The following is a 22489-nucleotide window of genomic DNA, read 5'->3' on the forward strand; positions in this document are numbered from 1 at the left end:
ACATGAACAGCTTTAAATTGGACATTCTGCTGATGGTTCACAGTTGTGAGTGCTGTGTATTAAACCCAAGGCTGCTACCTTTTCCCCTCCTTTTCCCTCCAGACCCTGTTCTTTAAATCAGGTACATGCCATGAACAGGAGCTCACCCAACAAACTCTCAAAAGCAAGTCCCAGTGACTCTGACAAGGCTTATAGGTTTAATCCATCTTTTCTCAACCCATTTTGGTAGGTTTCCACATAAAAAAGGCTGTCTGTCATATTATACATGACTAATATCTTTGGGCTTGGAAGAGATAAAAAATCTTTGTTGGTGTTGAGTGAGTGGAAGATGAACCAACTTTACTCCAACTCCACCCTGAAGTCAGGCTGGAGGGTTTACATCAGCCTTTAGTCCCAGCTCTCTTCTTCTCCATTCTTTAACCAAGTGCCAAAGTACTCATTCTAAAGTGCAGGTCCAGTCATGTAACATCCTGCTTTGAATGTGCTTGGGGGCACACCTGGAATAGGCATGTCTTCGTGTCTTCAGCTTCCCATCTACCTATAGAGACGCATCTCCAGCCACAGTCCCTACTATCTTCTCCAGGTTTATCCTTGTAATAAACTGTTTGCAGATTTAGGATTATATATGTACTCCTTTTCCTGCCCTCTGTATTCCCACAGGCCCAGATCAATGCCCCTAGAGTCTGTTCACTATCTTCTTCTGCAAAGCTTTGCATGGCTCCACTGGGCATGTGTCTCCTTCACTGATGGGATTAAAACTGTGTGAGTTTGTCCTCTCACTGTAAAGGGCAGAAAGACTCTGTCTCTCTTTTGCTCAGTGGCATAGTAAATATAAACACATATATACATGTTTATGTGCTAGGTAATGCAATATTTCTTGAATAAATAAAAAACAATTCCCACTTAGAATATACTCATAAAGACAGCTAGTGGCTTGGTTTTTCAAGCTTCCGGACCACCATTTTCATGAGTCTCGGAGAATAGGGTATAAGACTCAAATTCCAAAACAATAACAGTAAGCTTAGACATACAAATACACTACTTTGGAAAATCAAGTCAATGGACTCATCCATCCATTTATTTAATAATAGCCTACTCTGTAACTCTACAACACACCAAATAAATAAGAGCACTTAAAAATCTGTATAGTGCCACCTAGATATAAGGTATCATCATCACGTGTATTCACCGGTAATTCTCTTTGAAAAAGTCTTTTAATAGAATGTTCCTGGTTCAGACAGAACTTGAATACCGGCCTCTTTTTAGCTTAAATTGGTTTGAGTCTAAATCCTATTTCAAGCAACACAGTGGCACGGATCTTATCTTCAGACAATGTCCTTTTCATGTCTCCTTAGCCTAAAAAAAAAAAACAAAAAAACCTAGCAAGCTAAATGACAAGGTTTTAAAACTACTTATCCCTCCTAAAAATCAAACTCTTAAGATGTCTGATCATCACTTTCATTGGGAGATTTTCTCAGTGCCAAATCTCTGCAGCTATAATAAAATGCTCTTACCCATTTGGTTAAAAAACAAACAAACAAACAAACAAAAAGAGTTGTTTGGCTCTTTTCCAAAATACTAAATGATACACACAATGTGTATCATTTCTTAGAAATAATGGCTAAGTGGACCACAGAAAAGCATTATGACACATCTCTGCTTAATCAGAAATAATATATATTCCATACCTTATCATTAGCCACTTAAAAAAAATAAAACCTCTAAAACCAACTCTCTTAAAAAAAAAAAAAAAAAAAAGAGTCCTAAAGGACTATGCTCATTCCTTACATAATACAAAATTTAAAAGTACTGAAAGTATATAATTTGGATTGTCATCAACAAAGGGGTATTGTGAATATTTAATTGAAGTGCAAGTTGAGGAAAATGATCCTATCAAAATCTCACTCAGTGGGAGAATAGAAAGATAGTATGTGTAAAATTTGCCCAAAGTCATTAGTCACAATGAATATTCATCAGAAGCCAATTATCAATCCCACTTAATGACACCCCAAAAGATTTTGCCCTAAAGCAGCTGAATAGTCTAAGACTCTAGACAAAACTAGACAAATTACACAGCCAACAGCTAGTCTAGCCAGGACACAAATTGTAAAGTAAACCACTGGTGGGTTTTTGGACGCACTTTTAGCAAATTCTGTCCTCAATTAAAGGTGCACGAGGTCAGTCTGATTTTGGAGCTTTCTTTTTGGCTGCACAGTTTCCTTTGAGGCAAAGGCAGAGAAAGGAGAGGCGGTGGAGGTAGGACATGAATGAAGAGCAATCAAGGATAGCATTTGAAAAATCAGAGACATTTTTTTTTTTTTAATTTGAGGTATTTCTTAGGGATAATACCCAGATTGTCACAATCTTAGATACCAATTCAACTGATTCCTAAGAGAATCCTGCAATTTAACATGGAATAAAAGTAGAGAGATTCTCATTAAGGAAAAAAAGGAATCTCAACAGTGTATGTGCCAGGCACCTTGCTAGGGCTTTATGTGTTAAGTCACTTTAGTACTTCAGTTGTGTCCAACTCTTTGTGACCCTATGGATTATAGCCCATCAGGATCCTCTGTCCATGGGATATTTCAGGCAAGAATACTGCAGTGGGTTGGCATTTCCTACACCAGGGGATCTTCTGACCCAGGGATCAAACCCTCCTCTCTTACAGCTCCTGCATTGGCAGGTGGGTTCTTTACCACTAGCGCCACCTGGGGGTTTGTTGTTGTTGTTCAGTCGCTAAGTCGTGACTGATTCTTCGCAATCCCGTGGACTGTAGCCCACCAGGCTCCTCTGTCCATGGGATTTCCCAGGCAAGAATACTGGAGTGGGTTGCCATGCCCTTCTCCAGGGGATCTTCCTTACCCAGGGATCAAACCCACGTCTCCTGCATTGAAGGCATTGGCAGGCAGATTCTTTACCACTGAGCCACCAGGGAAGCCCCTGGGTGTTTAGGATCTTGCAAAACACTGTTTTAGAGGTAGGAGTGTGTGTGTGTGTGTGTGTGTACACATATGTATTCAACACCACACTTCACAGACAAGAAAAGTTTCAGAGGTGAAATGACTCACCCAAGGCCACACAGCTCATAAGTGACAGACAGGACTAAGAGACATTTCCAGGTTTGTCAGACTATAATAGGCACCTCCACAACACAAAAGTTAACTACAAATGTTTTGAGTGTCTATACTGTGCCAATACACCAGGCTCAGGATTCTGAACTAGGTGACATATTGTCCCTGTTGGCATGGCCAAATTATGTAGAATTTGCCATGCTGTTAGATGATCAAATATCTAAAGCAAAATACCAATTAACAGAAAATGATTTTAAAAACAAACACAGCTGATCATTTCCTGAGGATAAGTTACATTTAAGTAAGGTAGTGTAGCATCTTTAATCCATAAGAAATTCTAGACAATGAATTAACGAGTGTTAAAGGGAAAGGTTTACATTCCCATTTGGGCCCTGGAAAGTCCTACTGGAAAGTCTGGCTTTCACACACTTTCATGGAGTATCCACTAAATCTCTTTCTGATCTGAGCAAGTCATTTCCACTCCTGAGTCTCAATATAGAAAACAAGAGGTTAGATTACATGATACCTGTCCCCACTCTGTTTTGACAACGTCGATCTAGAGACACTGCTTATCCTTTGACATAAAGCATGTTTCTCCTCTGCCCCAGTTCACTTTCCTTAGCCATACTGACTAAGTATAAGGACAACAGCCTGTCTCAAAGTTGGTCTTGCTTTCTCATCGCTGCAATCACGGGTGCACCCGAGATTCATGTGGTCTCTGGGAAGCACCACCTTTCAATCACCTCATCTCCATCACCTGACTGTGGAGGGTACAGCCTTCCTCCATGCTTGGCCCTTGACACGCTAAAGGTCCCAGAGGCAGATAATCTTAGGAGACCAAGGGCAAGAGACTAGAGATGTGAGCTCCTCAAGGACAGGGACCGCATTTGATCCTCTCCTTATCTCTAACTATGCTTGACACAGAGCAGGTGCTGAGTAAGTGTTTGGGGAATGTAGAATGCCTCCAGCTTAACATCATGAGGAATGGTAGACAAGATTATCAGGCATTTAACAAACTGCTTAATAGATCACAACTAGAAGCTAAATTCTGAAAAGGTATTGAGATTGCAAGTTTCAAAAGTTGAAAAAAAGGAAAAAAAAATCAGATAATCAGATGGTCAGAGTCACTCTTTAAATACAAGAACTCAGAATGTTAAAAGATTGAACTGACACCTGCTTCATCACAGGGTTAGAGGCATCTGGATTCCTCTGAACCCTAACATCGGGAAACTGATAAAGAATATAGAAAGAATACCAGGTTATTAACCTTAAAGATGGGTCATTTTTCAGTCTACTTATTTCAGCCAAGAATAATCTTATGTAGAACAATTGTACAAAACTGTATGAATCTTACAAAAGTTGTTAACTTTCTCAATTTGAGAACTAGATTCTTCTATTTAATTATAAGGCACCCTTCAAGTCATAAGGAAGTAAATGGTGCAGTGATTCAGACAATGTGATTCAAACAGTGTTTTGATTTTTATTTTATTCTCACATGTAAAACCCACTATAAGATCAACAAAAAGTCTTAAGTAAAACCTTCAGGGACTCTGAAAGTTAATGTACTCAAACCTTCGAAGAATATCAGAAAAACCTTTATAAATGGCTCAATTGTATTTACTATAGTTAGTGAGGGAAGAGTTGACTTTTTAAGAAACTATCCAAGGTGCTTTAGCGGAAAGAGAACTTAGAAAACCTAAGAAATTAAAGGCTTTCAGCTACTCGAGACAGAAACTGGACATGTGAGCAGAAAGAAGGAAAAGAGTAAAGAATGCTCTGCTTTTCTTAGAAGTTAAATTCAATGCTTCAGTATTTATTTTTTTGTGGGGTTGGAAGGGCAATCTTTCTTCAAATAATTTTTCTTTCAGTTGGGCGGAACCCTTCTTGGGAAAGGGAAGGGGAAAACTTCCACAAAAATCAACACAGCACCATGGAGTCAGGTTGAGTGCCTTCCACTAAGAGAAAGATCATCCAGACCAGGAGGAAGCTTTCCCAGGCAATCATTTGCCTACTCAATCACATCTCTTCCCGCCCTCCCCTCTTTGTTCTTAAAGCTACTTACTAACTAGAGTGATCAGAGTAAGTTATTAACAAGAGCAACAAGTTTCATGCCAAGATCTGACACTTCAAAACATCAAAGCAATTAAAACCATCAGAGAACAGTTTTAGCTACCAAAGCAGAGGCAGACATTGTGGTATTACAAACTACCGTGTAGATAAGCCTGCAGCATCATACGTGAGGAAACAGCAGACTTTTTTGTAAGATGATAAAGAAAAAAGATAAAATTACATTGGGACTGAAAATAATTCATTTTAATTCATGGACAGCCACTTCTCCATTCTGTGTCTGTGACAGGTAGTCTAATTGATCCTGGAGTCAGGATGTGCCCTGCAGATCCCTGCAAAGATGCAACCATTGTCAGTGAGTTCTAGCTGGCACTCAAGAAAAAAATCTATTTTCCACCTCAAGTCTAGTATAAGTGAATATTTATATTTCTTTGAAAATATTTCTAAGGTCATAATTTGTATTTAGCTAATTTATTGCTTTAATAAAGAATCACATTTTTTAAAAGAAAGGAAGCATAATTGAACACAGAATCATGATTACCTAGCTATCAGTCATCCTGTATGTGAAAAAGAAACTAAGAAAACTTGAGGCAGTAGGAGTTACTATATTTGAAGGCATGGGGGGGAGAAAAAACCTCCCCCTGTATAGTTTTGTCAGATAAATTCAATCTCAGAAAGTAACACTGAATTCAGAAAGACTGAAGCTATGACCAGATATCACAGTGACCACTTACTCATCATTTACTATCTGCCAAGCACTGTTCTAAGTGCTTCACATATACAATTTAACTCATTTAATCTTCACTGTAGCCCTGTAAAGTAGGTAGCATTATTGTTCTCATTTATAGATGAGGAAATTAAGATTCCTAGATGTCAAGGTCTTGGATCTTGTGTGATCTTGTGTAAAGTCACAGTAGTGGCAGAAGTAGGCTATACACTTAGGGAGACGAGCTCCAGAGTTGGTGCTCTTAGCTCACAGGAAACAGCTTCAGTGATACGACCTGAATTAAATAGACAATTACCGAGTATACACTATGTGTACACACCATGCCCTCAAGCAATTCAAAATAGAGAGAAAAAGATCAAAATGTACACAATCAACTTCAACACAAAAGCATTATGAAAGAGTTGTTATAATAGAGGTTCAAGTGTGCTAGCATATAAAGAAGGAATCTTTAATTCTGCCTGGGGCAAGAATCAGGCCTGCCTGCCAGAGAGAGAGAGAGAGAGAGAGAGAGAGAGAGAGAGAGAGAGAGAGAGAGAGAGAGAGAGAGAGAGAGAATGGCAGGAGAGCAGAACCTGGAAGGATGAAGACAGGAAGCAGTTAGTCTTCCTCCCTGGGAGTCTGCTCTGGTGGTAATGCTGGGTCAAGTGAACACAGCAGTTTCTTAGGCCACTCCTGCTCTACACAGTGATGCCTGTAGAGATTTGAACAGGAAATGACAATTTAGTCAATGACTATGTGACTAGTGAGAAGTGGGTGGATATGGAAAATCTCATACGAGTTGCCATGACTATTCTGTTGCTTGGATTCATTCACCATCTACTCTCACCAGTTGTACTAATTAAATCTTCAGAGCTCTTCCAGGATCTCTATTGCCTTCTTTGCTTCAGAAAGTCAATCAGAGTTTATTGCCCTGAAAAGGCAGGATTCAGAGTCAACATTTACTAAATGAGTAGTATATGTCCAGCAATGGGCTACAGGCTTTCATATCTTTCAAAAACCCTGAGGGGAGTATTAACACTACCCTCTTTTTACTGAAAAGATTAAGTTGCCCGGGGCAACATGGCTAGGGAGGATCAAGTTACATAGGAAGAAATTCAACAAAATCATCTTGACTTGAAGCCTGGTGCTCTCTCCTTCCGTCTTGCGGTCCTTTTTCTTGGGAAAAGATAGCAGAGGCAGGGCTGTCTGAATCATCTAGCAGTGAAAACACATAGATATCAAGATAGCGGAAGAGAAAAAAAACATGAATTTTCACAAGGTCTATATGAAATCCTAATGATATAGTCTAACCTCATATCACACTTCATTTGCTCATCAGTGACCATGCTTTCAGCTTGCAGAAATTAAAAAAAATTTGAGTTCTTGACCTCTGACCACATAGTAGGTGCTCCAATTGTGTTAACAAAATCCATAGATGTCTGCCAATGTGAGTGCCATTAGGGCTTTTGCAGTATATGAAGATGTCAGTGGCTTGAACATCACCTATCAGTGTTTTTTGGTAGAGATCTGATTCTCAAAAGAGTCATATAAAAAAGTTATCAATCCTCTAATCTAAGGAACATACAATTTATTTCACAAACTGACTACACCACTAAAATAATACACAAGATACTCTGCCAATGTTCTCAATCAATGGCTGGAAAGAAACATCACCTCTCTATTTATACAGATTTATCTAAAATTACCCTAGTGGACTACATCAGCACCCAATGGTACTGACAGTTTAAATTACTCTTAGCTCTGTCTTATTCTAGACTAGCCAGTGTCAAAAGTCAAAGCTCTCTCAGAAATATGGAAATAATTTTTTAGTGCTAATCTGTACTCACAAATGGAGAAGGAAATGGCAACCCACTCCAGTATTCTTGCCTAGAGAATCCTGTGGACAGAGGAGCCTGGTGGGCTGCTGTCCATAGGGTCGCACAGAGTTGGACACGACTGAAGCGACTTAGCATGCATACATGCATTGGAGAAGGAAATGTCAGCCCACTCCAGTATTCTTGCCTGGAGAATCCCGTGGACAGAGGAGCCTGGTGGGCTGCCGCCTATGGGGTTGCACAGAGTCAAGACACAACTGAAGCAACCTAGCAGCAGCAGCAGCAGCAGCACTCACAAATGTCTTCTACGCAAACTTAATCAGCCTTTATTACATAGTCTCAAGATAAAAAGGACTCTACTGATGCAAAATAATCAAAGAATAAATACTGTCTTAGAGAACTGGTTCTGAATCTGGTTATGTATCAGTAATTAGGGAAACCTTAAAAAAATAGACATTCCACAGTCCCATGTTAGACCTTCTGAATCAGAATGTCTAGAGGTGGTACCCAAGAACTTAATTTTTATCTATTATTATTTTTAATTTATTTAAATTGGAGAATAATTAGTTTACAACATTGTGATGGTCTTAGCCATATATCAACATGAATCCGCCACAGGTATACATTTGTCCCACCCCATCCTGAATCCCCCTCTCATCTCCCTCCTTACCCTGTTCCTCTGGGGTTGTCCCAGAGCACCGGCTTTGAGTGCTGTGCTTCATGCATTGAACTACCACTGGTCATCTATTTTACATATGGTAATGTACATGTTTCAATGCTATTCTCTCAAATCATCCCACACTCTCCTTCTCCCTCTGAGTCCAAAAGTTTTTGTTCTTTACATCTGTGTCTCCTTTGCTGCCCTGCATGTAGGATCATTGGTGTCGTCTTTCTAAATTCCATATATATGCGTTAATATATAGAATTTGTCTTTCTTTTCAACTTACTTCACTCTGTATAATAGGCTCCAGGTTCATCCACCTCATTAGAACTGACTCAAATGCATTCCTTTTTGTAGCTGAGAACTTGAATTTTTAATAAGCTCTCTGAGTGATTTCTAACACAACTAACTCAGGGATCAGCATTTGGGAATCACTAACAACCTGAATCCTCTGTCTAGTCCAAAACACGTGCTCAATGTGCAAGACGGGCAGGAGAGGAAGGTAAGAACTAGTAGGGAGACCATGGTGGTTGAAGTCACAGCAACTTTTAAAGCACTGCAAATTAAACTGTTGTTACTCTATATATTATAAAGCTTATACATTCTCTATAACATCAATGTTCTTCATTCTTATAGTCTAACATGAACAAGAGAAAAGGAACTCGCACATAATTAAATGAAGAACATGGTTCAAAAAGCAGCTAAGTGTATTTACATTTAAAGACCAGAGAAAAACCACATAAATAAAACATACCAATCTTTTCTATTTCCTGCCAATGGAAGTTCCTCTCATTTATTTCTAACAGTTTTTAATATTCTCTGAGCCACAATAAAATTTTATGTGATGGAGATTAGAGAGGCTATGCTATTTGAAAGTTTGGCTGCAGAGTCTGTATTTCATGCCACTTCATTACATTTTGTTAAGGATTTCCCTCTTCACCAAAAGGGATTAGTTTTCTTCTCACTTCTTTGAATACTCTTCTTAGGTTGTTAGTGTGAACTAGGTTAATCTCTCTTTTAACATATAAAAGATGAACAAACAAAATGTTCAATTTATTTTATTTTTTTAAATGGAACACTAAATTTAGTCTTAAGAATTCTCTGTTTGGTAAGTTTCCAGTTACAAGGTCTTGGCTTCCCTTGAGCACAGTTTGAAACAAAATAATGCAGTTTGTTCCGACGGCTGGAACATGCAGAGTGGAGTGTGCAGGCAGAGAGGCCCTGGCTCTGGGCCAGAATTTCAAACCTTCTAAAACTGCCACTCTCATCTAGGCTCCAAGGGCTGCAGATAAGCGAACAGGATTAGTTCTTTCTAGCCCAGATGAGCTAGAAAAGCTTTATACACATCATTTAGGGACATGGCCCACTCTACAAGTCAGGGTAGTCATGACCAGGTAGAGCTGATCAGGAAAGAAGTAAAGATGAAGCTAAGATCTGAAAAATTCCCTAGTCCACAAACTGACTCTTCTTAGGTCACAAGTCCGGGTGGTGCTAAGACGGTAGATGCTGTGAATGGAAGTGGATAGGACAGGACTGGAGCAAGGCTGGGAAATTACCCATCCCTTCACACCAACACTGAAGTGTCTACTAAAGGCCACAACTGAGGGTGCTGCGGGGAAAAAGAAGTATCACCCACCACTCTCCAGGCCATCAAGTCCTGCCCAAGACATTTTCTGGGACTAATAGGAAGAAATTGACAGGGAGAGATATTGGGCTTTTTTCCTTCTCTACAAGGTGTACTTGGAGAAGGAAATGGCAAGCCACTCCAGTATGCTTGCCTGGAAAATTTCATGGACAGGGAGCCTGGTGGGCTTATAGTCCATGGGGTCACAGAGTCAGACAAGGCTGAGTGATTAATCGACACAACATACTATTAGAAAAATAGTAATTCTTTTCATAGTTGTGGGTATCACACAAATAATTAGGTGTGGAGGCTCAATTAATTAGGACTTCTGTTGCAATCAGATGATATTATTTCTATAAAGGTCTTATTTTAGACCTACTTGCTATCCACAAGAGTTACCAAAAAACAATCTGAGTTAAACTCAGATACGAAAATCTGGAAGAAAAATGGGGCCTTTGTGCTAGAAGAAATCTCATTGAAGCATTTACATTAGAGAACAAGATGTAGTTAAATCTTCCCTATTTATCATTTATAAAGGAAAACAATCAATATACACTGCACAAAAAGAACAAGAAGTTAACATTTTTCTTACACAGAATATCACAACATTATTGACCGAGAAAGCCTGAAATGAATATTACCTGACTCTGAACTAAACGTGGCTGGGTTTGTCTCTATTGACACACAGTCAGTTTATGAAACATGGCACTCTGGGATGTTCAATAGCTTTTATCTTTCAGATGCTTGATGGGTCCGAGAAGCATCAAGCCTACATCTTTATGAAACAAAATTGAGAAAAATGTGGTTTGTCTAGGTACGGCAGGCCACATCTGGATCTGTCAACAGAGGGTCATCAAAAAGTTCAGGCTACAGTATTCTTTGCATTTTCCTTCATCAAAAAGATAATAAAAAGTCAGTATTGAGCAAGTAAAAGGCAACAATTAGAAAGCTTTTAAACTCGAAAATTGAAGAGGTCCAAAGGCTTGGATAAAAGGGATGTCTACTCAGCTACCTATCCCCAGAGAAACTGCACAAAACAGATCAGGATGTTGCTGATCCCCTGTGAAGTAAAAGATGACCCTCTCCTTCCCTAAAGAGATCTCCACCATCAATTAGTAAAACTTAGAACTCAGTTAAGAATCAACTGTCTGTTTAAAAGTTTTTAAGTCAAAGTAATGTGTTTATAGCCTGAAAAACAAAACAAAAAGTGTTAAAGACTTATACTACTGACAAATAGCAGCCCGTCTCATGATATCCCTTATCCTTAATCAGAAGTATTCACATTCAACACAATATTTATATCCTTATTTTTAAAAAGTATTTAATTTAAAATTTTAAACAATAGTATTTGACTTCCCATCATAGATATTAATAATTTATTAAAAACATATACATACACCTTATGCCAGACTATTCTAGGAGTTTTACAACTATTTTATTTGACACGAGGTCATTGGTGACCACACAAAAGCTGTTTCAGTGGAGGTAGGGGCTAAATCACAACACAAGACAGAGGAGAGAATGAGAGGAGAGGAATTAGACACTAAACAGAAGTAACTCTCTTGAGGAATTTTATTCTAAAAGGAAGAAAAGAAATGGGATAAAAGGGACGTGTTTAAGGATGTTTTGTTTTGAAGTTTGGGAGACACTATACTAGTAAGTGCGTAAGACTGTACCAGTAAAGAAAAAAGAAAAAGAAAAAAAAAAAAAAAGATGCAGGAGAGAGAAAGCTCAATGCTGGAGGAATTCCGTAAGGTAACAAGAAGGATGTTGCAGTGTTAGCTTTCCTATAAGGCACTCCTTGGTCACCTATCTAAACTGCCATCCCTGCCACACCTGTCCCCATCCACTCTCCTCCTCTGCTTTATTGTACTCCCTGCATTGGAGAAGGAAATGGAAACCCACTCCAGTATTCTTGCCTGGAGAATCCCAGGGATGGAGGAGCCTGGTGGGCTGCTGTCCACGGGGTTGGACAGAGTTGGACATGACTGAAGTGACTTAGCATGCAGTACTTAGAACTAGCTACTATTCTATATTTTTAACCCACCTCATTTACTGATGTACTCTACTGGAACATAAACTTCATATGAGGACAGGGACTTTTGCCTATTTTGTTCACTGCTGTATCACCAGTACCTATGACAGTGCCACAGAAACTATTTGCCGAATGAAGTCAGGTGGACAAGTGGAATGGTTGGCCTAGAGAGAATGGACAGTTCGTCCACAACAGAGAAGGTGAGTGGAGGACTAGCTACCACAGGTTGACAGGTGTGGTAGGGGCTGGTGCCACTCTCTCCTGAGCACTTTCATTAGATAAAGATGGAATTTTAGGTAAGAAATATTTTTCCCTTAGAAGTTTAGGCACTGCTTCACTATCTTCTCGTTTCTAGAACTGCCACTGCAAAATCTTGTGCAAGTCTGATTCTTAACGTTTATACAATGACTACATTGTCTCTATATCTGTATTGTAAAATTTCATGATAAAAAGGGCTTTTTAACTTTCAAAGAATTCCTGAAGCCAAAACCTCCCTTCCCCTGACACTACATCATAATGACCTATGTACTTGTCTCTTCTATGACTACCATGTGGCCTTAGGCAAGTTAACCCATGTTTCTGAGTGAATGGGTCATTCTGTAAAATGGGGATAATATTGCTTTTTAAACTTTTTAAGAATTCTGAAATATATATACATATAAAAGCACGTATGCCATATAAGCAACATTTAAAAGAGAAAAAATTAAGACTCCAAAACCCAGCACATGTTTAGAGTTGGCCAACTACTGCCAAGCCAGGCTTCAGCAATACATGAACCGAGAACTTCCAGATGTTCAAGCTCGTTTTAGAAAAGGCAGAGGAACCAGAGATCAAACTGCCAATATCCCCTGGATCATCGAAAAAGCTAGAGAGTTCCAGAAAAACATCTATTTCTGCTTTATTGACTATGCCAAAGCCTTTGACTGTGTGGATTACAATAAACTGTGGAAAATTCTGAAAGAGATGGGAGTACCAGACCACGTGACCTGCCTCTTGAGAAACCTGTATGCAGGTGAGGAAGCAACAGTTAGAACTGGACATGGAACAACAGACTGGTTCCAAATAGGAAAAGGAGTACGTCAAGGCTGTATATTGTCACCCTGCTTCTTTAACTTATATGCAGAGTACATCATGAGAAACACTGGGCTGGAAGAAGCACAAGCTGGAATCAAGATTGCCAGGAGAAATATCAATAACCTCAGATATGCAGATGACACCACCCTTATGGCAGAAAGTGAAGAGGAACTAAAAAGCCTCTTGATGAAAGTGAAAGAGGAGAGTGAAAAAGTTGGCTTAAAGCTTAACATTCAGAAAACTAAGATCATGGCATCTGGCCCCATCACCTCATGGGAAATAGATGGGGAGACAGTGGAAACAGTGGCTGACTTTAATTTTGGGGCTCCAAAATCACTGCAGATGGTGACTGCAGCCATGAAATTAAAAGACGCTTACTCCTTGGAAGGAAAGTTATGACCAACCTAGATAGCATATTGAAAAGCAGAGACATTACTTTGCCAATAAAGGTCCATCTGGTCAAGGCTATGTTTTCTCCAGTGGTCATGTATGGATGTGAGAGTTGGACTGTGAAGAAAGCTGAGTGCCGAAAAATTGATGCTTTTGAACTGTGGTGTTGGAGAAGACTCTTGAGAGTCCCTTGGACTGCAAAGAGATCCAACCAGTCCATCCTGAAGGAGATAAGTCCTGGGTGTTCATTGGAAGGACTGATGCTATAGCTGAAACTCCAATACTTTGGCCACCTCATGCGAAGAGTTGACTCATTAGAAAAGACCCTGAGGCTGGGAGGGATTGGGGGCAGGAGGAGAAGGGGACGACAGAGGATGAGATGGCTGGATGGCATCACCGACTCGATGGGCATGAGTTTGAGTAAACTCCGGGAGTTTGTGATGGACAGGGAGGCCTGGCATGTTGCAATTCATGGGGTCAAAGAGTCGGACACAACTGAGTGACTGAACTGAACTGAACTACAGCCCAAACGCTAAGTTTGGTGTGCCTTCTATTTCTGTAAATAAAGCTTCTTACAATAGTCACTCTCACTAGTTTACTGACTGTAAATGACAAGGTCATGCTGTGTGCATGTTAAGTCCCTTCAAGCTGCGTCCGACTCTTTGCGACCCCATGGAATGGAGCCCAGTAGGCTTCTCTGTCCATGGGATTCCCCAGGCAAAGATACTGGAGTGGGTTGCCATTTCCTCCTCCAGGGGATCTTCCCGACTCAGGGATTGAACCCATGTCTCTTATGTCTCCTGAATTGGCAGGCGGGTTCTTCACCACTAGCACCACTTGTGAAGCCCTTGAGTCCAATAATTGCACCAAAGACTATATTTACTATCGGCCCCTTTAAAAAAAGTTTGCTGATCCCTAACCTAGCTCAAGACAGAAAACAATATTTCTGATGTCACATGTATGCCTCTTCCCAACTATACTCCTCTCACTCCCTCTGAGGAAACTACTACCTAAATTTTGTATTAATCATTCCCCCTCCTTGTATATGCATCCTTAAATAATATGACCATTTAGTTTTTCTTACTTGAACTTTATATTAATGAAATCATATTCGATATTCTTCTGCAACTTGTTTCTTTTATTCAGAATTCTGTATGAGAGGCCCAATCACATTGATAGTGGAGTTCATCTTCACTTACACAGTATTCTACTGTACAACTATGCAACAATTTGAGTTCTCTGTTGATGGTCATGGGGGCTGGGCTTATAAAACAAAAAGCTATGCTATGAACATGGCTGCACATGTATCCCACTATACATGATCAAAAACAGCATGTAGGTATGTGCACATAGTCCCCCCCGACCTGCCCCACTCCACCCAATTCTGCCCAAGAGTGGAACTGCTCAGTTTGGGGCATATGCAAATACTTCTATACCACATATTCTTCAAAGCATAGTACATGAAATTCTCTAGTACATCTGCAACATAACACTTGGCTTTATCAGACACCTAATTTTTGCAAATCTAGTGTTTTAATCACTGTAGTTTTAATTTGCTTTTCTGCAATTAATGTGGTTGAGCATCTTTCCTTATATTTATTAGCCATTTGTGAAATGCCCCATTTGTGCTTTTAGCCAACATTTCTATTGATAGATTTGTCTTCAGCTTTTTTTTTAGTGTAGGTTTTCATATATTTCAGATATTAATCTTTTATCACTTTTATATATAGCAAATATTTCACCTCAGCTTGTGACTTGTCTTTTCATTCTTTGAATGGTATTTTTTAATGACAAAAATTCACAATTTTAATCTTTCTCTTTATACAATGCATAATTTGAATTATTTAACTGAATCCATTTCTACTCCAAGATCACAGATCTACTTCTATTTTGTCTTCTAACAGTTTTAAAATTTTGTCTTGATCCATTTGGAATTCAGTTTTGCATGTTGTATAAGACATAAGTTATCTCCCTTTTCTTTCCTGTGTGGATTATCCGTTATTCCAAAGTCCATCCTTTCCCCCAGATTTTACAATGCCACCTCTGTGGTATATGAAGAACCCACACACATGTGATCTGTTTCTGCAATCTCTATTCCATTCTACCAGTCTATTTGTGTATCCCTACACCATTACTCCCCAGGTGACAGCTAGTGGTAAAAAATCCACCTGCCAATGCAGGAGATGCAAGAGACTGGGGTTCGATCCCTGGGTTGGGAAGATCCCCTGGGCAAGGGAATGGCAACTCACTCCAGTATTCTTGCCTACAAAATCCCAGGGACAGAGGAGTCTGGCGGGCTATAGTCCATGGAGTCACAGAGTTGGACATGACTGAGCATGCACGCAGGCACCTGCCATTGGTAGCATCTTAACTGCTAGATCTCCATATAAAGTCTGGATGTCTGGTAAAGCAAGCTTTGGGCTTCCCTGGTGGCTCAGATGGTAAAGAATCCACCTGCAATGAGGGAAACCTGGGTTTAATGCCTGAGCTGGGAAGATCCTTTGGAGGAGGACATGGCAACCCATTCGAGTGGGTTGTCTAGAGATTCTCTTGCCTAGAGAATCCCCATGGACAGAGGAGCCTGGTGAGCTACAGTCTATGGGGTCCCAAAGACTTGGACATGAACAAGCAACTAAGCACAAAGCAAGCTTTGCCAACCATTCTTCTTCTTCAAATATGTCTTGGCTCTTCCTTTGACTTAAGTACTATGTAAAATCCTACTGGGATTTTGAATAGAAATGTATGCAATCTATAATATACATCGTTTTGGAGTGAAATGACGCCTTCAATATAATGAGTCTTGCTGTTCATGAACATGGTCATGCTTTTTCTCTACTGAAAATTCATATATCAACATATGAATTTCCCCTTGCAAAAAGCTAACATTGTGAGTTATAATAATAGATTTTCTAGTATTACCAGGCTTACATTTCTGGAATAAAATCAAGTCAGTTACTATGAATTATATTTGTTATGTATTTGCTACTACTTAGATTAAGATTTGGAGAAGGCAATGATGATACCCCGCTCCAGTACTCTTGCCTGGAAAATCCCACGGACAGAGGAACCTGGTGGGCTGCAGTCCATGAGGTTGCGAAGAGTCAGACACAACTGAGCGACTTCACTTTCACTTTTCACTTTCATGCATTGGAGAAGGAAACTGCAACCCACTCCAGTGTTCTTGTCTGGAGAATACCAGGGATGGGGGAGCCTGGTGGGCTGCTGTCTATGGGGTCACACGGAGTCGGACACGACTGAAGTGATTTAGCAGCAGTAGCAGATTAAGATTTATACAGTCATGTTAATGAGTAAGATTGGCTGATAAAGTTTCTTTTTTGTGTGTCTCTTCATGTATGTAAATGAAATTATACAAGTATCACAAGAAAAGCTGGGATGTGTTCTTTCTTTTTCCTTGACTCTTAAGAAGTTTGTCTAAGATTAAAATTACCTGTGATAAAACATCCTTGTAAAACCATCTGGGGTGAGTGTTTTGAAAAAAAAAAAAAAAAATTTTTATATATAGATTAAATTTCTATAAATTAAATGACCTATTCAATTTTTATTAATAAGAAATAGGAAATTCAATTTTTATATTTCTTAATTCAATTTTGGTAAATTATATTTTTCTGCTCATTTCACCTTAGTTTTTGAATATTGCCATAATATGGGTAATAGAATTTTCTTAATACCTAAAATTTCTGCTGCATCTGCTCATTTTGCTTGCTAATTTACTCCTTTATTTCATTTTAGTTTTGGGAAGGAGCAGAAATAACTACATGTTTAATCCACTACATTTATCTAAACAGTATCACAAAAAAGATACATTCTTACTTATCTCTAAGACTGAGAAATAACAGAACATACTACAAACTGTTGTGGTGAAAATTAAATGAGTTAATAGATGAAAAGGGCTTAGCACAGTGCCTGGGCACATATTAAGGGCTCAAAAATACTATGATAATATCATAGAGAATTCAATTCCACTGCTATGATGTCCTATTTTGGTTCCACTTAAGTTTAATAGTTCAAAGCAATAGTAACTGGTTATGGACTAGACTCTTTCAAATGTACTCAATCTAATCAGTCTCATAAGGAGGTAATAATTGGCAATATTCTCATTCTGAAACTCAGTCTGGTGTTCAGGCCCTGAGATAATGAACTACATTTACAGTCCAAAATAAAGTGCAAAACAAAGGAAGAGGTCTATTAGGGGCTGTTTTCCCTTGAGGGTAAGGGCCATGCTTCTATCACCTATTAGTGCTATAAGCCTAGCACCCAACAGGCAATTAAAAAATTGTGCATACCTGACAAGCAAACAATAGCAAAAAAATAGAGCAATAAAATTACAATGAAAACCATAAGGAAAATTCTAATGGTCTCACTAGCTTGCATTTATTAGGTGCCTTGAATTCATAGATAAACACATAGGTAAATCAGAGGCCTATGATTCTATCCATAGGTCCTTCAATAGGGAAATTCCCACAACAAGGTCTTTCTACCCTTTCTAACAGTCCATTTCTTTATATAAGTTTTACCTCAAAAAAAAAAAAAATACTGTAAACATAATAAATTTTAGTTAACAAACATATTCATTTGGAGGAAGCATAGTGATGTTTGTGATTTACTTTGAAATACATCAAAAAATAAGATGGTTTGAAGAATGGTATGAGGAACGGATAAAAATGTGCCAAAGGAAGCATAGTGATATTAAATGGCAGAATCTAGATGGAATTATGCAGGTGTTCACTGCAAACTGATTTCAATTTTTCTGTTGGAGAATTTTCATAACAGGTACTGGGAAAAATACAAACTCTTATACTTAGCACGTTAAAAAACATAAAAAGAATATGAAAAAAATCTGTATTATATAGTGAAAGTTATTACAATGTAAAAAGAGCTCATCCCAATTTTTAACTCAAGAACCCTATAAAACAAATGGAAAAAGACATTAACAAAATGCAAATAGGAAAAGAAAGTACATGAAAAATATTCATTTACTTCTAACTAAAAACATTAAAAATAAATCAAACCTGCAATACTATGCTATTTTGTTAGGAAAATTAAAGCACATGTCCACAAGCACACATACAACTCTGGCAAGGATGCAGAGCAAATGGTACACTCATCCACAACTGGCAACCTCCACAATAAAAAAGCCTGTTTGGGAAGCAATTAGACATCCACAAGGCATAGCACCTATCTGTCCTTTGACTTGGTGGTCCCAATTCTTAGAATATGAACTGTATTAGTCAATGAAGCCAAAAGATGTTCACTGCAGTTTTACCTACTAAAGGATTAAACTATGAACAACCTAAATGGCCCTTAAGAGAAGAAAGATTTAGCACACATCAGTATAATGGAATATGATAGAGACATATAAAAAATGACAATAATGAAAGCTTATATGGAAATATTTAAAGTGTTCATCACACACAATCAAACAGGAAACTATAACTGATTGTGAAGCTACAAGAATAAATAAAATGTGCATTGACACTGTAAAGGGACATGAATAATTAATGAAAATGACATGTTATTATCTGAGAGGATTGTGGCTGATTTCTAAAGTTTTGTTTAATCTTTCTGATACATCTTTCAATTAAAATAAAATGAAAAAGCCCGTTTCAAGGCTGTCTACTCACAGTGCTGAGTTTGCTGCAAATGATGAGTATCCGGCGTTCATAGAGCATACTGGCATACAGATGTAACATGTTGTTTACATCCACAGCCACAAAATATTCTGTCAGATTTCTCTAGGAGAAAGAAGAAGGGGAGGTTTGTGGCTTATTTTGTTTGCTCTTATTAGAAACAGTATCTAACAGAAGCACAAGAAACAAAATAATTAGAAAGCATACTTCCCTCTTCCCCTGTCCTAGTCTTTCTCCCTGGGAGACCAGATCTCAGTCACATGTAAATCACGAAATGTGAAGTTGGAAGAGAATTTAGAGATGAAGTAGTCTGAGCAACCACACCTCTGAATGGTGATTACAGTTTACAACATGAGGTCACATGCGACACTTTCAGCTCTGAAAGGTGAGCAGGACAAGAAGTCTGCAATCTCACAAACGAGGAAATCAAGGCAAGAGAGAGATACCAAGATCAAAAAACCTCATGACCGGTAAAGACAGGTCTACAGCTCTAAGGCCAGGTCCTAGAACCTTCCCAATGCACCATGCCATATGTATAAGCAAAAGAAAGTACCCAGGGACCAAAATGCTTCCGGCACAGAGCCCGTTTCTGTCCAACAGCCACCCCCCACCCCCCACCAAAGGCTGGGCATGCTCCTCTCCAGTCATCACTGCTGGGGTCCCCCTTCTCCACAGTTTACATTCTCTAAAACGGCTCAGCTGGAAGTAAAGCAATTTTCAAGATCTACAATTTCCAGGTATTTCACTCAAAAGATGGGAAAAACCATTGAAGACAAGCAGCAGCAAGTTGTGACAATGCAGTGTTTTAAACTAGCTTTTGTCTGTCTGGGCTTCATTCCTTTAATTATACTATAGATTGGTACTCTGCAGATTTCAGAAAAAAAAGTAATGTGTTTCATTTCTGCAACCCTTTCTATACCCACCTGACTTTAATAATACACATGAATATGCTAATTTCTTCAGTGTTATGGGTTTTCAATGCCATACAATATAATCCTCTGAAAATGAAGGGGGTTGGAGAGGGAAGGAACACTATTGCCAGGGGTTGCAGTTTATAATGATGAAAGATCCATAACCCATAAATTCAAGTAAACCAGGTGGATTTTATATGCAAAATAGCATAAAGTGCTTTTCAACAATATTATGGGTTGGGAATAAGAATGGGTACTTATCTTATGATTTATGATTGTTTGATTTGAGTACCAGTTTAACTATCGACCTTTGTAAGCAAAGCATGTGTGAATTAACAGGTCCCCATACTGACTACCTACCAAACACCAGGCACTGGACCAGGTACTCTTGGAGGTGTAATTTTAAGCAATCTTCACAAAAATCCAACGAGGTATTACTCTTTCCAACATATAGATAGTTTAAACTAAGTCTGGGAGGGAGTCAGTAACTGGTCGAGTCAGGTTTTGGACCACGATGCAACACCATAGCCCATATACTTTCTCTTACATTACATTGTTCCTCTTAAATACTTTTAAACATCCACAATATACAATGCTTTACATATATTACTTCACTCATCTTGAAGCCACTCCTTGAACAAACACCTCTTCTGTGTATGTGTGTGTATTCATACATGTTTGACTCTTTGTGACCCTATGGGCTGTAGCCTGCCAGGCTCCTCTGTCTATGGGATTTCCCAGGCAAGAATACTGTAGTGGGTTGCCATTTCCTCTTCCAGGAGATCTTTGTGATCCAGGGATCAAACCCACATCTTGTGCAGCTCCTGCACTGGGAGGCGGATTCATTACCACCGAGCCAACTGGGAAGTTTTATTATCATTTCTATATACAGGTAGGAAAACAGAGGTACAGAGAAGTAACTTGACCAAGGTCATACAGTAAGTGGATAAGGCATTGTTCAGTCTTGGGTAGGTTTGTCTCTAACTCCGTGCTTTTTTTCTTTATTGTTGCTGTTGTTCAGTCGCTAAGTTGTGTCCAACTCTTTGTGACCCCATAAACTGCAGCACACCAGGCTTCTCTGTCCATCACTATCTCCCGGAGTTTCCTCAAATTCAAGTCCATTGTTTTTTTTCTTTATATACCACTAAAAACAGTAGATAAAAATCTGTATTTGGAAAGAACAATGCAGGATCAAAGTATGGCCAAAGAAAACGTGTTTTTGTTTAAAACTGTTATTCTATTTACTGAGTAATCCTTATGTGCCAGACAACAGGTACTTAACCTATGTTCTCTCTAATCTTCTCAACAACCCTGAGAAAGGTGTTATCATCTCCATTTTATAAATGGGAAAACTGAGGCTCAGGAAGTTTAAACAGTCTTCCAAAGGTCACCCAGCTAAAAAGGGCCAAGTTTCCAAACCAAGTTTCCTGAACCCCCAACTCTGGCTCTAACCACCACAGCAATTTGCCTCTTAACAAACTCAAAAAACAAAATAAGCAAACAAGAAAGTCAGTCGGAATTAGTCAACAAGTGTATCTCTTGCCCAGTGGACTGAGGAGTGCTGAGCTAATGAAGTCAGGGTAGGGTTTGTTCTGAAGACAGTGACATGGCAGAGCTATTCTCGCAAACAAAAATACAAGGCCCTCAGCTGAGCATTTCAGTAAAATGCTTAACTGCTGATGAATTACATGAATTTTTCTTTTAGGAGAGGATGGAAGTAAAAAGAAAATAGAAATGAGGAGCTTAAAGAAGGCCAGAAAGCCCATTAGCACTTTTGACAGATCCAAAGATAACTCTGAAGCCACCAAAACGTGGCCTCAAGAGTCTGCCAAGAAGCTTCACGCTGGGTAGAAATATGTTACACAGCTTGCCGTCCAAATAGGGAGACACAGCGTCAGAGACAAATCCTGTGCCTTATTTTGGTGGGAGAAAAAAAAAAAAATCACAAGGATACTTTTGTGGATGGGGAAGGGAACATTTCTGAAATAAAAACACCACTTGGTTGAGGCATAACCCCCAGCCCAATCAGGTTCTGAAGGATTCAGGTGCTTGTTCCAAAAACTCTACACAGGTATGTTAAAAATATGTAACATTTAACCAAATTCTCTCTAAACTGTCATGTACTTTTTTTGGTATTTCTCATCCCATCTGTGCTGATTACCAAGATATTTGTGTCTAAACAGAAGCTGTCTTTCTTATCTGCTTCCTCCCTGCCTCTTTCCTTCTGGGACACCACCCGCCTCAGCAGTGGGGAGTGGGTGGGATTGGCGACAGCCCTGGGAACCTCGCTCAGCCCTGGGAGCACCTGTGGGGCAGAGCAGACCTTGGGAACACCTGGAGGGAGCCCTTGCAGTTCCCACCAAGCCTCATCTCAGAAGAAAACCCCTCAGGAAGAGGGGTCCCCTTCCCCCTGGCTTTAAGCATCTGGTGGCTTAAGCTACAGCAGCCCTCAATTTCTCAAACCTGT

At 39.2% G+C, this 22489-nt stretch overlaps 1 protein-coding gene across 11 annotated transcripts in view; it reads right to left on the bottom strand.

Annotated features, from left to right (window-relative positions):
* The window catches only part of DENND1A (DENN domain containing 1A), a 527524-nt gene that overhangs the window by 226151 nt on the left and 278884 nt on the right, over positions 1-22489 (bottom strand). For 10 of the 11 annotated variants that reach the window (XM_070452573.1, XM_020872163.2, XM_070452539.1 and 7 more), the window contains one exon: positions 19106-19216. The exons of the other annotated variant lie outside the window; for it this stretch is intronic. In XM_070452573.1, coding sequence (XP_070308674.1) covers positions 19106-19216 — 111 coding nt within the window. The remainder of the gene's footprint in view (positions 1-19105; positions 19217-22489) is intronic. 11 annotated transcript variants of the gene reach the window in all.

This window comes from Odocoileus virginianus, chromosome 2 (genome assembly GCF_023699985.2).
Source record: "Odocoileus virginianus isolate 20LAN1187 ecotype Illinois chromosome 2, Ovbor_1.2, whole genome shotgun sequence".
NCBI lineage: Eukaryota > Metazoa > Chordata > Mammalia > Artiodactyla > Cervidae > Odocoileus > Odocoileus virginianus.